Consider the following 16,686-nt stretch of genomic DNA (forward strand, 5'->3'; position numbering starts at 1 on the left):
ACCTCAGGCCTTGGATATTCCAGGATGATAATAGTGAAGGCTTTGTGTTCCATAAAGTGTCCAATGTTGTTGGTCGTGTGGTTTGGCCTCAGGCCAGTAAGTGTGAGCAGAGCCTGCTGAGCATCTGGTACATGCCATTGGCTTGGGCTAGTGTAAGAGTGGCCTGTTTGCCCGCTCACTGCCTGGGCGTATGTGTGACTTCCATGTTGAGGCCCTCTTTGCGGGGGTGGGGTGCATGGAGTGGGAAGGAGGGGCATAGGTCTGATCTGAGGGGGCCTAAATGGGGTCTCTCTCTCTCTCTCTCTCTCTCTCTCTCTCTCTCTCTCTCTCTCTCTCTCTCTCTCTCTCTCTCTCTCCCTGTCTCTGTCTCCCTGTCTCTGTCTCTCTCTCCCAGTCTCTCGGTCTCTGTCTCTCGGTCTCTTGGTCTCTGTCTATCTCTCTCTCTCGGTCTCTCGCTCTCTGTCTCTCGCTCTCTGTCTCTCTCTCCCTGCCGTTCTCTCTCTCTCTCCCTGTCTCTTTTCTCTGTCTCTCTCTCCTTGTCTCTAGGTCTCTCTCTCTCTCTCGTTCTCTTTTCCTCTATATCTGTGTACACAGACAGAAAAGCCCAAGATCTGTGTCAGCCTAGATCATTGTAGTGCAGTGAGTTGTCTCATAATTACACACTGGAGTAGCGTTACACTGACACATGAAAGATTAAGGCTGGGGCTTTGGCTGAGCGGGTTAGTTACTCAAAAGTACTGAAAAATAAATGGCTCTCTGTGGAGATTCACTTGAAATAGTTTTCCTAGCGATGTATAGTGGAATTACAGGGGATCAACAGATACCGTATACTCCCCGTCCTGTGTATTTATTACTGTAGAAATATTGATCTGTTCTCGTGTTCACTGGACTCCCATGTCAGGAGGACTCCCATGTCAGAACAGTGAGGAGGACTCCCATATCAGAACAGCAGAAAGGACTCCCATGTCAGAACAGCAGAAAGGACTCCCATATCAGAACAGCAGAAAGGACTCCCATGTCAGAACAGCAGAAAGGACTCCCATATCAGAACAGTGAGGAGGACTCCCATGTCAGAACAGTGAGGAGGACTCCCATGTCAGAACAGTGAGGAGGACTCCCATGTCAGAACAGTGACGAGGACTCCCATGTCAGAACAGTGAGGACTCCCATGTCAGAACAGTGAGGAGGACTCCCATGTCAGAACAGTGAGGAGGACTCCCATGTCAGAACAGCAGAAAGGACTCCCATGTCAGAACAGTGAGGAGGACTCCCATGTCAGAACAGTGAGGAGGACTCCCATGTCAGAACAGTGAGGAGGACTCCCATGTCAGAACAGTGAGGAGGACTCCCATGTCAGAACAGTGAGGAGGACTCCCATGTCAGAACAGTGAGGAGGACTCCCATGTCAGAACAGTGAGGGGACTCCCATGTCAGAACAGTGAGGAGGACTCCCATGTCAGAACAGTGAGGAGGACTCCCATGTCAGAACAGCAGAATGGACTCCCATGCCAGAACAGTGAGGAGGACTCCCATGTCAGAACAGTGAGGAGGACTCCAATGTCAGAACAGTGAGGAGGACTCCCATGTCAGAACAGTGAGGAGGACTCCAATGTCAGAACAGCAGAATGGAGAACTCCCATGTCAGAACAGTGAGGAGGACTCCCATGTCAGAACAGTGAGGAGGACTCCCATGTCAGAACAGTGAGGAGGACTCCCATGTCAGAACAGTGAGGAGGACTCCCATGTCAGAACAGTCCCATGTCAGAACAGATGAGGACTCCTATGTCAGAACAGTGAGGAGGACTCCCATGTCAGAACAGTGAGGAGGACTCCCATGTCAGAACAGTGAGGAGGACTCCCATGTCAGAACAGTGAGGAGGACTCCCATGTCAGAACAGTGAAGAGGACTCCCATGTCAGAACAGTGAGGAGGACTCCCATGTCAGAACAGTGAGGAGGACTCCCATGTCAGAACAGTGAGGAGGACTCCCATGTCAGAACAGTGAGGAGGACTCCCATGTCAGAACAGTGAGGACTCCCATGTCAGAACAGTGAGGAGGACTCCCATGTCAGAACAGTGAGGAGGACTCCCATGTCAGAACAGCAGAAAGGACTCCCATGTCAGAACAGTGAGGAGGACTCCCATGTCAGAACAGTGAGGAGGAATCCCATGTCAGAACAGCAGAAAGGACTCCCATGTCAGAACAGTGAGGAGGACTCCCATGTCAGAACAGTGAGGAGGACTCCCATGTCAGAACAGTGAGGAGGACTCCCATGTCAGAACAGTGAGGAGGACTCCCATGTCAGAACAGTGAGGAGGACTCCCATGTCAGAACAGTGAGGAGGACGCCCATGTCAGAACAGTGAGGAGGACTCCCATGTCAGAACAGTGGACTCCCATGGAACAGGACTCCCATGTCAGAACAGTGAGGAGGCACTCCCATGTCAGAACAGTGAGGAGGACTCCCATGTCAGAACAGTGAGGGGGACTCCCATGTCAGAACAGTGAGGAGGACTCCCATGTCAGAACAGCAGAATGGACTCCCATGCCAGAACAGTGAGGAGGACTCCCATGTCAGAACAGTGAGGAGGACTCCAATGTCAGAACAGTGAGGAGGACTCCCATGTCAGAACAGCAGAATGGACTCTCATGCCAGAACAGTGAGGAGGACTCCCATGTCAGAACAGTGAGGAGGACTCCCATGTCAGAACAGTGAGGAGGACTCCCATGTCAGAACAGCGGAAAGGACTCCCATGTCAGAACAGTGAGGAGGACTCCCATGTCAGAACAGTGAGGAGGACTCCCATGTCAGAACAGTGAGGAGGACTCCCATGTCAGAACAGCAGAATGGACTCTCATGCCAGAACAGTGAGGAGGACTCCCATGTCAGAACAGTGAGGAGGACTCCCATGTCAGAACAGTGAGGAGGACTCCCATGTCAGAACAGCAGAAAGGACTCCCATGTCAGAACAGTGAGGAGGACTCCCATGTCAGAACAGTGAGGAGGACTCCCATGTCAGAACAGTGAGGATGGACTCCCATGTCAGAACAGTGAGGAGGACTCCCATGTCAGAACAGTGAGGAGGACTCCCATGTCAGAACAGTGAGGAGGACTCCCATGTCAGAACAGTGAGGAGGACTCCCATGTCAGAACAGTGAGGAGGACTCCCATGTCAGAACAGTGAGGAGGACTCCCATGTCAGAACAGTGAGGAGGACTCCCATGTCAGAACAGTGAGGAGGACTCCCATGTCAGAACAGCAGAATGGACTCCCATGTCAGAACAGTGAGGAGGACTCCCATGTCAGAACAGCAGAAAGGACTCCCATGTCAGAACAGTGAGGAGGACTCCCATGTCAGAACAGTGAGGAGGACTCCCATGTCAGAACAGTGAGGAGGACTCCCATGTCAGAACAGTGAGGAGGACTCCCATGTCAGAACAGTGAGGAGGACTCCCATGTCAGAACAGCAGAATGGACTCCCATGTCAGAACAGTGAGGAGGACTCCCATGTCAGAACAGCAGAATGGACTCCCATGTCAGAACAGTGAGGAGGACTCCCATGTCAGAACAGCAGATTGGACTCCCATGTCAGAACAGCAGAATGGACTCCCATGTCAGAACAGTGAGGAGGACTCCCATGTCAGAACAGTGAGGAGGACTCCCATGTCAGAACAGTGAGGAGGACTCCCATGTCAGAACAGTGAGGAGGACTCCCATGTCAGAACAGTGAGGAGGACTCCCATGTCAGAACAGTGAGGAGGACTCCCATGTCAGAACAGTGAGGAGGACTCCCATGTCAGAACAGTGAGGAGGACTCCCATGTCAGAACAGCAGAATGGACTCCCATGTCAGAACAGTGAGGAGGACTCCCATGTCAGAACAGTGAGGAGGACTCCCATGTCAGAACAGTGAGGAGGACTCCCATGTCAGAACAGCGAGAATGGACTCCCATGTCAGAACAGTGAGGAGGACTCCCATGTCAGAACAGTGAGGAGGACTCCCATGTCAGAACAGTGAGGAGGACTCCCATGTCAGAACAGTGAGGAGGACTCCCATGTCAGAACAGCAGAATGGACTCCCATGTCAGAACAGTGAGGAGGACTCCCATGTCAGAACAGTGAGGAGGACTCCCATGTCAGAACAGTGAGGAGGACTCCCATGTCAGAACAGTGAGGAGGACTCCCATGTCAGAACAGTGAGGAGGACTCCCATGTCAGAACAGTGAGGAGGACTCCCATGTCAGAACAGTGAGGAGGACTCCCATGTCAGAACAGTGAGGAGGACTCCCATGTCAGAACAGCAGAATGGACTCCCATGTCAGAACAGTGAGGAGGACTCCCATGTCAGAACAGCAGAAAGGACTCCCATGTCAGAACAGCAGAAAGGACTCCCATGTCAGAACAGTGAGGAGGACTCCCATGTCAGAACAGTGAGGAGGACTCCCATGTCAGAACAGTGAGGAGGACTCCCATGTCAGAACAGTGAGGAGGACTCCCATGTCAGAACAGTGAGGAGGACTCCCATGTCAGAACAGTGAGGAGGACTCCCATGTCAGAACAGTGAGGAGGACTCCCATGTCAGAACAGTGAGGAGGACTCCCATGTCAGAACAGTGAGGATGACTCCCATGTCAGAACAGTGAGGAGGACTCCCATGTCAGAACAGTGAGGAGGACTCCCATGTCAGAACAGTGAGGAGGACTCCCATGTCAGAACAGCAGAATGGACTCCGATGTCAGAACAGTGAGGAGGACTCCCATGTCAGAACAGCAGAAAGGACTCCCATGTCAGAACAGTGAGGAGGACTCCCATGTCAGAACAGTGAGGAGGACTCCCATGTCAGAACAGTGAGGATGGACTCCCATGTCAGAACAGTGAGGAGGACTCCCATGTCAGAACAGTGAGGAGGACTCCCATGCCAGAACAGTGAGGAGGACTCCCATGTCAGAACAGTGAGGAGGACTCCCATGTCAGAACAGTGAGGAGGACTCCCATGTCAGAACAGTGAGGAGGACTCCCATGTCAGAACAGTGAGGATGGACTCCCATGTCAGAACAGTGAGGAGGACTCCCATGTCAGAACAGTGAGGAGGACTCCCATGTCAGAACAGTGAGGAGGACTCCCATGTCAGAACAGCAGAATGGACTCCCATGTCAGAACAGTGAGGAGGACTCCCATGTCAGAACAGCAGAAAGGACTCCCATGTCAGAACAGTGAGGAGGACTCCCATGTCAGAACAGTGAGGAGGACTCCCATGTCAGAACAGCAGAATGGACTCCCATGTCAGAACAGTGAGGAGGACTCCCATGTCAGAACAGTGAGGAGGACTCCCATGTCAGAACAGTGAGGAGGACTCCCATGTCAGAACAGTGAGGAGGACTCCCATGTCAGAACAGTGAGGAGGACTCCCATGTCAGAACAGTGAGGAGGACTCCCATGTCAGAACAGTGAGGAGGACTCCCATGTCAGAACAGTGAGGAGGACTCCCATGTCAGAACAGTGAGAAAGGACTCCCATGTCAGAACAGTGAGGAGGACTCCCATGTCAGAACAGTGAGGAGGACTCCAGAACATGTCAGTTCAGTGAGGAGGACTCCCATGTCAGAACAGTGAGGAGGACTCCCATGTCAGAACAGTGAGGAGGACTCCAATGTCAGAACAGTGAGGAGGACTCCCATGTCAGAACAGTGAGGAGGACTCCTATGTCAGAACAGTGAGGAGGACTCCCATGTCAGAACAGTGAGGAGGACTCCCATGTCAGAACAGTGAGGAGGACGCCCATGTCAGAACAGTGAGGAGGACTCCTATGTCAGAACAGTGAGGAGGACTCCCATGCCAGAACAGTGAGGAGGACGCCCATGTCAGAACAGTGAGGAGGACTCCCATGTCAGAACAGCAGAAAGGACTCCCATGTCAGAACAGCAGAAAGGACTCCCATTTCTCTTCAGATCTCTATTCAGTTCCACATCCAGGAAGTTCGGCTTTACAGCCTGATTTGAAATGTAACCTTTAACCTGACCTTTACATTACTATCACGGAATCTATAACATTTCAGTTTTACAGACAGGATGTATCACCATTGGCTAAAATGTGTAACTTGTATTTTTTTTCCTATTCCCCTTCGAGCTCGGTCCAAGATGACTGTTGGCAGTTCTTGAATTGGGCCTGAAAAAGAGGGTGAGGCTTTTAGACAGGGCCGAGTCCAGAGTACACAGAGTCCAGAGTACACAGAGTCCAGAGTACACAGAGTCCAGAGTACACAGAGTCCAGAGTACACAGAGTCCAGAGTCCAGAGTACAGAGTACAGAGTACAGAGTACAGAACACAGAGTACAGAGTACAGAGTACAGAGTACAGAACACAGAGTACAGAGTACAGAGTACAGGCACCTCAAATTTTCTACTGGAGTACTTACACCTCTTACAGAATATTAATTCTCAAATATGAACACTGGTACTGTAACATTGTAATGAGTCCCGGCACACATACAATTAGTGCCTTTTAAAATTCTCCTTCAAGCACCGACTGTTGGTAATATCCATCATTGCTTGATTTGATTTATTATTATTTGTATTTATTTATCCTTTGTTTAACTATGCAAGTCAGTTGAGAACAAATTCTTATTTCCATATAATGTGACACATGCAGCAGGCATTTTAGAGTGACAGCTCTGTGCAGCTGCAGGAAAGATCGCAAACAGTATAAGCTATAATAATATAATAATATAAGCTTCGGTGTAGCTTTTCCCGAAAGAAGCCTTTGATACCCGAAGATACACATATACTCTCTATTGATAGACATCTGATTTAATAAAACCATTTTGGTCCATTTTAGATGTTGAATGACACAGAGGATTATGGATAGTTGTATGAGGAGGAGGAGGTTAATGAAAACAGCCTCAGACAGTTGTCTCTTTGTAGATATTGAGCTTCAACCCTATCGAGATGTTTCACTGTTAGAGGTAATGAGGTAATGAGTAATGAGTAATGACTGGCTGAATAACGCAGAGGATATTAGTTATGCAAAGATATGTATTTAATTGGGATTGTGTGTGTGTGTGTGTGTGTGTGTGTGTGTGTGTGTGTGTGTGTGTGTGTGTGTGTGTGTGTGTGTGTGTGTGTGTGTGTGTGTGTGTGTGTGTAGAGGGGTTGTGTGTCTGTCTGTGTGTGTGTGTGGGGGGGGAGTGTGCGTGTCTGTCTGTGTGTGTGTGTAGAGGGGTGTGTGTGTGTGTGTGTGTGTAGAGGGGTTGTGTGTCTGTCTGTGTGTGTGTGGGGGGTGTGTGTGTGTGTGTGTGTGTGTGTGTGTGTGTGTGTGTGTGTGTGTGTGTGTGTGTGTGTGTGTGTGTGTGTGTGTGTGTGTGTGTGTGTGTGAGCATTTCTTTATTTTTATTGCTTACTTCACATTAGCTGTAAGTAACATGTTTTCACAGTTCACTGCTCACGTGTACTGTACTCATCAGTGCCAATGTATTAGCATCATAATAACGTGTCTTCACGTGTACTGATTCATGCCACATCCCCCATGACGACCTGCATTTGAACCCAAACCATACACATGTTGTGGTAAACAACAATGCCTTATTCACTGTGAGTAAGCTGCATGAGCCATGAATACAGTAGTATGCTGACGCTAGTTATGCTAATGGTAGGTAACGTTGCAGGCTGATACTGTAGCTTAGCTAGCGTTCTTGTACCTGACCCATAATTCACAGAGAGGGACGTGGCTACGCTAGCCCAGCTTAATTAAGCAGTAAATCTGTCCGTGACTTAGTGTGTGTGTCGTCTGAGCGTTTGGTGCCATTTCTTCTGCTCAGCTGCCTGGGCCAAGTTACTCTCTCAACCTCCCTACCACCAGGCAGTACGACCCATTGACTGACTCTCTGGCTGCCTTGTAGGGCTGTAGTGTAGACCTGGGTTGAAATGGTATTTGTTTTCCCCCCAATACTTTAAGTGCTTGATTGAGCCTCCCTGAGCGCCAAATGGTCCAGGGTTTGCACTTTTGGAACTATTCTATTAGCTCCATTGCGCCAGGCAAACTCAATCAAGCACAGCGAAAGTGTTTAAGGAAAAACACGTACTATTTTTTAAACCCAGCTCTGGTTACAATTCCCTTTTTCTTTAATGGTGAGACGTGCTGGACAAAACGGCAACAAGACAAAGGTCAAACATATGATCCTTCTACACCAGCGTTTCCCAAACGCCGTCCTCGGTGACCCCAAGGGGGTGCACGTTTTGTCGTTGTTGTTGTCCCTAGCACTACACAGCTGATTCAAATAATCAACTAATCATCAAGCTTTGCTCATTTGAATCAGCTGTGTAGTGTTAGGGGTAATAAACAAAAACATGCGCCCCTTGGGGTCACCGAGGACGGAGTTTGGGAAACGCTGGTGTAGAAGAAACTGCACAATCACATAAAGTCAGCATGTGATGTATCAATATATGACATACGACCGTGAAAGGAGAGATATCTATGGGTCAACATGCTTTGAAATACACACCGTACTGTACAGGTAACTGCCAAAATAAAGGAAACACCAACATAGTTTCTCAAGGTGTTGGGCCACCAGGAGCCGTCAGAACAGCTTCAATCCACCCTGGTATAGGTCCACCCTGGTATAGGTCCACCCTGGTATAGGTCCACCCTGGTATAGGTCCACCCTGGTATAGATCCATCCTGGCATAGATCCACCCTGGTATAGATCCACCTTGGTATAGGTCCACCCTGGTATAGATCCACCCTGGTATATGTCCACCCTGGTATAGATCCACCCTGGTATAGATCCACCCTGGTATAGATCCACCCTGGTATAGATCCACCCTGGTATAGATCCACCCTGGTATAGATCCACCCTGGTATAGATCCACCCTGGTATAGATCCACCCTGGTATAGATTCACCCTGGTATAGATTCACCCTGGTATAGATCCACCCTGGTATAGATCCACCCTGGTATAGATCCACCCTGGTATAGATCCACCCTGGTATAGATCACCCTGGTACTACCTGGCATAGATCCACCCTGGCATAGATCCACCCTGGTATAGATCCATCCTGGTATAGATCCACCCTGGTATAGGTCCACCCTGGTATAGATCCACCCTGGTATAGATCCACCCTGGTATAGATCCACCCTGGTATAGGTCCACCCTGGTATAGGTCCACCCTGGTATAGATCCACCCTGGTATAGATCCACCCTGGTATAGATCCACCCTGGTATAGATTCTACAAGTGTCTGGAACTCTATTGGAGGGATGCGACACCTTTGTTCCACAAGAAATTCCATCATTTGGTGTTTTATTGATGGTGGTGAAAAACGCTGTCTCAGACGCCACTCCAGAATCTCCCATAAAGTGTTCAATTGGGTTGAGATCTGGTGACTGAGACGGCCGTGGCATATGGGTTACATCGTTTTCATGCTCTTCAAACCATTCAGTGACCACTCGTGCCCTGTGGATGGGGGTGTTGTCATCCTATGGGGCATAACCATGGTAACCAAAATAATGGCCCGCCCAGCATTTTTTATACATGACCCTAAGCATGATGGGATGCAAAATGCTTAATTAACTCACTACACCTGTGTGGAAGCACTTGCTTTCAATAAAGTTTATATTGCTTATTTATTTCAAGGGTTTCCATTCTTTTGGCAGTTACCTGCACTTACAGGTGAGGCCATACAGATCAAAACAAGAAACTCACATCATAGAAACTCACATCATAGAAACTCACATCATAGAAACTTCAGTGTCAGTGAGCCAACTATTGTACTACAAATGTCGTAATCCCTGTTAGTTCCTGTGTCATAAAAGTCGAGATGTTGAGTCTTCATTTGTCACTCCACCGGTAAACAACTGCAATGCAAATGTCACTCTGCCTCTGACAAATTGGCTTTTATTTGGCCTTTAGGGCCCCTTTCTCGAACAAAACACATTAGCCACAACTACAGCGACAGCTTGTGGAAGTCACAAGTTAGCATAATCGAATCAATCACTACGTTGTCTTAGTGTCGAGCGACACGGTTGGTATTTGATTCCCTTGTTAGCGACGGAGGGGGATTAAGTGTGTAGTTAATGAAAGGGCCATCGGTTTGAGGATAGGATAGATATTTTCACACTTTCTTTCTCTCTCCCTCACTCTTTCTACCTCTCTCTCTCGTTCTCTCTCTCGCTCTCTTGCTCTCTCCCTCTTCTCTCTCTCTCTCTCTCTCTCTCTCTCTCTCTCTCTTCACCAGAAGTTGTGGTTACTGAGCTGGGTTCTCTTCACCACTGTTGTGGCTTGTGAGATGGGTTCTCTTCACCACTGTTGTGGTTACTGAGATGGGTTCTCTTCACCACTGTTGTGGTTAGGGAGCTGGGTTCTCTTCACCACTGTTGTGGCTTGTGAGCTGGGTTCTCTTCACCACTGTTGTGGTTAGTGAGATGGGTTCTCTTCACCACTGTTGTGGTTACTGAGATGGGTTCTCTTCACCACTGTTGTGGTTAGTGAGCTGGGTTCTCTTCACCACTGTTGTGGTTACTGAGATGAGTTCTCTTCACCACTGTTGTGGTTACGGAGATGAGTTCTCTTCACCACTGTTGTGGTTAGTGAGCTGGGTTCTCTTCACCACTGTTGTGGTTAGTGAGCTGGGTTCTCTTCACCACTGTTGTGGTTACTGAGATGGGTTCTCTTCACCACTGTTGTGGTTAGTGAGCTGGGTTCTCTTCACCACTGTTGTGGTTACGGAGATGAGTTCTCTTCACCACTGTTGTGGTTAGTGAGCTGGGTTCTCTTCACCACTGTTGTGGTTACGGAGATGAGTTCTCTTCACCACTGTTGTGGTTAGTGAGCTGGGTTCTCTTCACCACTGTTGTGGTTAGGGAGCTTGGTTCTCTTCACCACTGTTGTGGTTAGGGAGCTGGGTTCTCTTCACCACTGTTGTGGTTAGTGAGCTGGGTTCTCTTCACCACTGTTGTGGTTCCTGAGATGAGTTCTCTTCACCACTGTTGTGGTTAGGGAGCTGGGTTCTCTTCACCACTGTTGTGGTTAGTGAGCTGGGTTCTCTTCACCACTGTTGTGGTTAGGGAGCTTGGTTCTCTTCACCACTGTTGTGGTTAGGGAGCTGGGTTCTCTTCACCACTGTTGTGGTTAGGGAGCTTGGTTCTCTTCACCACTGTTGTGGTTAGGGAGCTTGGTTCTCTTCACCACTGTTGTGGTTAGGGAGCTTGGTTCTCTTCACCACTGTTGTGGTTAGGGAGCTGGGTTCTCTTCACCACTGTTGTGGTTAGTGAGCTGGGTTCTCTTCACCACTGTTGTGGTTAGGGAGCTTGGTTCTCTTCACCACTGTTGTGGTTAGGGAGCTGGGTTCTCTTCACCACTGTTGTGGTTAGGGAGCTTGGTTCTCTTCACCACTGTTGTGGTTAGGGAGCTTGGTTCTCTTCACCACTGTTGTGGTTAGGGAGCTGGGTTCTCTTCACCACTGTTGTGGTTAGGGAGCTGGGTTCTCTTCACCACTGTTGTGGTTAGGGAGCTGGGTTCTCTTCACCACTGTTGTGGTTAGGGAGCTTGGTTCTCTTCACCACTGTTGTGGTTAGGGAGCTTGGTTCTCTTCACCACTGTTGTGGTTAGGGAGCTTGGTTCTCTTCACCACTGTTGTGGTTAGGGAGCTGGGTTCTCTTCACCACTGTTGTGGTTAGGGAGCTGGGTTCTCTTCACCACTGTTGTGGTTAGTGAGCTGGGTTCTCTTCACCACTGTTGTGGTTAGGGAGCTTGGTTCTCTTCACCACTGTTGTGGTTAGGGAGCTTGGTTCTCTTCACCACTGTTGTGGTTAGTGAGCTGGGTTCTCTTCACCACTGTTGTGGTTAGGGAGCTGGGTTCTCTTCACCACTGTTGTGGTTAGTGAGCTGGGTTCTCTTCACCACTGTTGTGGTTAGGGAGCTGGGTTCTCTTCACCACTGTTGTGGTTAGGGAGCTGGGTTCTCTTCACCACTGTTGTGGTTAGGGAGCTGGGTTCTCTTCACCACTGTTGTGGTTAGGGAGCTGGGTTCTCTTCACCACTGTTGTGGTTACTGAGCTGGGTTCTCTTCACCACTGTTGTGGTTAGGGAGCTGGGTTCTCTTCACCACTGTTGTGGTTACTGAGCTGGGTTCTCTTCACCACTGTTGTGGTTAGGGAGCTGGGTTCTCTTCACCACTGTTGTGGTTACTGAGCTGGGTTCTCTCAGAAGATGTTGTTCTCTTCTGCCAACTGGTACATCTGCTGTGTTGTTCCTGTCTTGTCTGTTCAGGGTTGAGAGAACAACATCTTGATTTAATTTAACCTTTATTTAACTAGAGAAGTCAGTTAAGAAAAACATCTTATTTACAGTGAGTGCCTCCATAAGGCAAAAGGCCTCTTGCGGGGACGGGGGCTGGGATTAATAAATAATATTTATATTATATGTTAAAACACACATCACTACAAGAGACCCTTCTATACACACTAGTCTGTTAGACCTAAACCCTTCTATACACCCTAGTCTGTTAGACCATAAACCCTTCTATACACACTAGTCTATTAGACCCTAAACCCTTCTATACGCCCTTGTCTATTAGACCCTAAACCCTTCTATACGCCCTCGTCTGTTAGACCCTAAACCCTTCTATACACCCTAGTCTGTTAGACCCTAAACCCTTCTATACAACCTAGTCTGTTAGACCCTAAACCCTTCTATACACCCTCCTAGTCTGTTAGACCCTAAACCCTTCTATACACCCTAGTCTGTTAGACCCTAAACACTTCTATACACACTAGTCTGTTAGACCCTAAACACTTCTATACACACTAGTCTGTTAGACCCTAAACCCTTCTATACACCCTAGTCTGTTAGACCCTAAACCCTTCCTACCTACCCCTAACCCACCTACCCAAGCCTCTCAGATGTGCCAAGTGAAGTGAGTGAGGGCAGCAGAGAAGGTTGCAACGTGTTGGAATGGAACATAACCTCCCTTTCTCCCCTCCAGGCAAGCAGACGTGTCCTCTGGAGAAGTTTGACTGCGGCGGCTCCACCAACAAGTGTGTCTCGTTGTCGTGGCGATGCGATGGCGAGCGGGACTGCGAGAACGGGGCGGACGAGGAGGACTGCGCCGCCGGTGAGTGTGATGGACAGCTGTCAATCAAACGCCATAGAAACCACCCATTGGCTGAGACAGGTGTCCTTAATTTGTGGATGGGCAATAGTCCCACACACTGACTGCACTGGATTTTACCTGGACACTACCTTTAACTACCTTTAACCCTTGAACCACTAAGCTGTAGAAGTACCACTGTTTGTGTCAGTCATTTGCCTCCTTAGCTTTTGTATTCACGCCCTTTAGGAATGGCAACGGCTGTTACCCTACTTCATTGTGTTTGAACACACGTCCCAGGTTAGGATTTTACAGAGCTTTGAATGAGCCCACGACCGTGTGACATGCCGTGAGTGTGTGGGGTCAAAGGAACCAATAGAACGGATTCTTTTGATCACAGTTCTCCGTTTCCTCCATTATGGGCCATTTTGGGGGTTCTTTTCTCCGTTTGATTGATCTTCTGACGACGGAGGACACAACGGCTCCCAAATTACACCCTGTTGCCTAGTGCACTACTTTTGGCCAGAGCCTGTCTAAAGTAGTGCACCATGTAGGGAATAGGGTCTAAAGTAGTGCACCATGTAGGGAATAGGGTGCCGTTTGAGACTCCAATGAATAAAGGGCCAATGAATAAGTCAGCTCTGCTAAGAAAATACATTGACTTTGATGCCAAATCAAAGGTTGCAAATTCAATATGAAATGTAAGAATCAGTGTAGATTTTGCCCTTGGCGGCCGCCGGAACCTTTGGTGTCTACCATGACTTATCGCAACCATAGCGATAGCAAGAGTCTCCACAACTCAACCCAATCCAGTCTCGCATGATGCAAGCATCAATCCATCAACCATGGATGATGGCGTCACCCTCCCCTCTACCCAATCACGTGTCACTATGGTGCCTCTCTGCACTCCCCTCTACCCAATCACGCGTCACTGTGGTGCCTCTCTGCACACTCTCTCTCACACACACACACACACACACACACACACACACACACACACACACACACACACACACACGTGACTACACTCCTGCCCTACTTTACAAGGCAACGTGAAAGACTCAGCTTCTCATTTTCCCTCCTTCCCTCCCTCCCTCGTCTCTCCCGCACGTTGGGAAAAATTGATTGTAGTGACAGTACCGCAGGAGACTGGATGATTGGAGCTCCACCGTGGCGCAGGAAGCTTCACTGGGAGAAACCCTTTCGTATTTCCCTCAGATGGGGGGAGCAGAGAGAAAAATATGCTGTATGTTTTCCTACTATCATTTGAGTCCCAGAGTTTGTTTCTGTGTGGCTTCATTTCACTTCTTCACCTCAATCAGCTCGATGTGTTTTTCCTCAGAAAGCCCACAGTCCTATTTCCACCGTGTGTATTGGAAATCAGAAACAACTATTTACTCCTCCCAGATATGGTCTGTGAGCCTGCATTTACTACAGCGCTGCAGAGCTAAGAGACAATTACAAAAAACCTCTTAAAACCAGGCCTGGGTTCGAATACTGTTAGAAATCTTTCCATTTTGAAATTATTTTTAGTGTTTTCTTTCTTCTTCTTCTAATCTAGTGGTCTCATTGCGCCAGGTAAACTCAATCATGCTCAGCTTAAGTTATTATTTGAAATAGTATATATAGTATATGATTGTGTTTTTGAACCAAGGTGTAAAATCCATCTATACCACTCTGCCCATAACACTCCTATGGTTAAATGAACTGAAGTCTGAAGTCTGAATCAAAGTGGCAAAGATCTAATGCCTTCTTGAAATAATCAAAATGCAACCTGAAAAGATTTCAAAGATTTTACTGAGTTACAGTTCATATAAGGACATCAGTCAGTTGTAATAAATACATGAGACCCTAAATCTATGGATTTCACATGACTGGGAATACAGATATTTTAACATTTTTTTAATTTTACCTTTATTTAACTAGGCAAGTCAGTTAAGAACAAATTCTTATTTACAATGACGGCCTAGGAACAGTGGGGTTAACTGCCTGTTCAGGGGCAGAACGACAGATTTGTACCTTGTCAGCTCGGGGATTCGAACTTGCAACCTTTCGGTTACTAGTCCAACGCACAGATACCTTAATTAAAAGTAGTGGCGTGGCTTTGAAAACCAGTCAGTATCTGGTGTGATCACCATTTGCCTCATGTAGCACGATACATCTCCTTCACATAGAGTTGATCAGGCTGTTGATTGTGGCCTGTGGAATGTTGTCCCACTCCTCTTCAATGGCTGTGTGAAGTTGCTCGATATTGGCGGGATCTGAAACAAGCTGTCGAACGCATCGATCCAGAGCATCCCAAACATGCTCAATGGGTGACATGTCAGGTGAGTTTGCAGGCCATTGAAAAACTGGGACATGTACAGATCCTTGCGACATGGGGCAGAGCATTATCATGCTGAAACCTGAGGTGATGGCGACGGATGAAAAACACGACAATGGGCCTCAGGATCTCATCATGGTATCTCTGTGCATTCAAATTGACATCGATAAAATGCAATTGTGTTTGTTTTCCGTAGCTTATGCCTGCCCATACCAAAAACCCACCACCACCAGGGGGCACTCTGTTCACAACGTTGACATCAGCAAACCGCTCGCCCACACGACTTCGTACACGTGGTCTGTGGTTTTTGAGGCTAGTTGGACGTACTGCCAAATGCTCTAAAATAACATTGGAGGTGGATTATGGTAGAGAAATGAACATTCAATGCAAAACTTCAGACATCTTTGGCGTTGGGTTGTGTGACAAAACTGCACAATTTACAGTGGCCTTTTATTGTCCCCAGCACAAGGTATACCTGTGTAATGATCATGCAGTGGATGGATTATCTTGGCAATGGAGAAATGTTCACTGAAAGGGATGTGAAAACAATTGTGGGCAAAATTTGTGAGAAATAAGCTTTTTGTGCATTTTTGGGATATTTTATTTTAGCTTGTGACACATTAGACAAACACTTCACATGTTGTGTTTATATTTTTGCTCAGTGTAGCTTGTCAGGTTTTTAAGCCGTAGTTCATAGAGAGCCTCTCTATCCTGTCTTCCCGGGTTCATAGAGAGCCTCTCTATCCTGTCAGCCCGGGTTCATAGAGAGCCTCTCTATCCTGTCAGCCCGGGTTCATAGAGAGCCTCTCTATCCTGTCAGCCCGGGTTCATAGAGAGCCTCTCTATCCTGTCATCCCGGGTTCATAGAGAGCCTCTCTATCCTGTCATCCCGGGTTCATAGAGAGCCTCTCTATCCTGTCAGTCTGGGTTCATAGAGAGCCTCTCTATCCTGTCAGCCCGGGTTCATAGAGAGCCTCTCTATCCTGTCTGCCCGGGTTCATAGAGAGCCTCTCTATCCTGTCTGCCCGGGTTCATAGAGAGCCTCTCTATCCTGTCTTCCCGGGTTCATAGAGAGCCTCTCTATCCTGTCTTCCCGGGTTCATAGAGAGCCTCTCTATCCTGTCTTCCCGGGTTCATAGAGAGCCTCTCTATCCTGTCAGTCTGGGTCCATAGAGAGCCTCTCTATCCTGTCAGTCTGGGTCCATAGAGAGCCTCTCTATCCTGTCAGTCTGGGTCCATAGAGAGCCTCTCTATCCTGTCAGTCTGGGTCCATAGAGAGCCTCTCT

At 48.2% G+C, this 16,686-nt stretch overlaps 1 protein-coding gene across 2 annotated transcripts in view; it reads left to right on the top strand.

Annotated features, from left to right (window-relative positions):
* Positions 1 to 16,686, top strand: part of LOC118376836 (low-density lipoprotein receptor-related protein 8-like) — a 212,158-nt gene that overhangs the window by 89,502 nt on the left and 105,970 nt on the right. For both annotated transcript variants that reach the window (XM_052463390.1, XM_052463391.1), the window contains exon 4: positions 12,973 to 13,101. In XM_052463390.1, the coding sequence (XP_052319350.1) occupies positions 12,973 to 13,101 (129 nt within the window). The remainder of the gene's footprint in view (positions 1 to 12,972; positions 13,102 to 16,686) is intronic.

The sequence above is a fragment of the Oncorhynchus keta genome, chromosome 15 (genome assembly GCF_023373465.1).
Source record: "Oncorhynchus keta strain PuntledgeMale-10-30-2019 chromosome 15, Oket_V2, whole genome shotgun sequence".
NCBI lineage: Eukaryota > Metazoa > Chordata > Actinopteri > Salmoniformes > Salmonidae > Oncorhynchus > Oncorhynchus keta.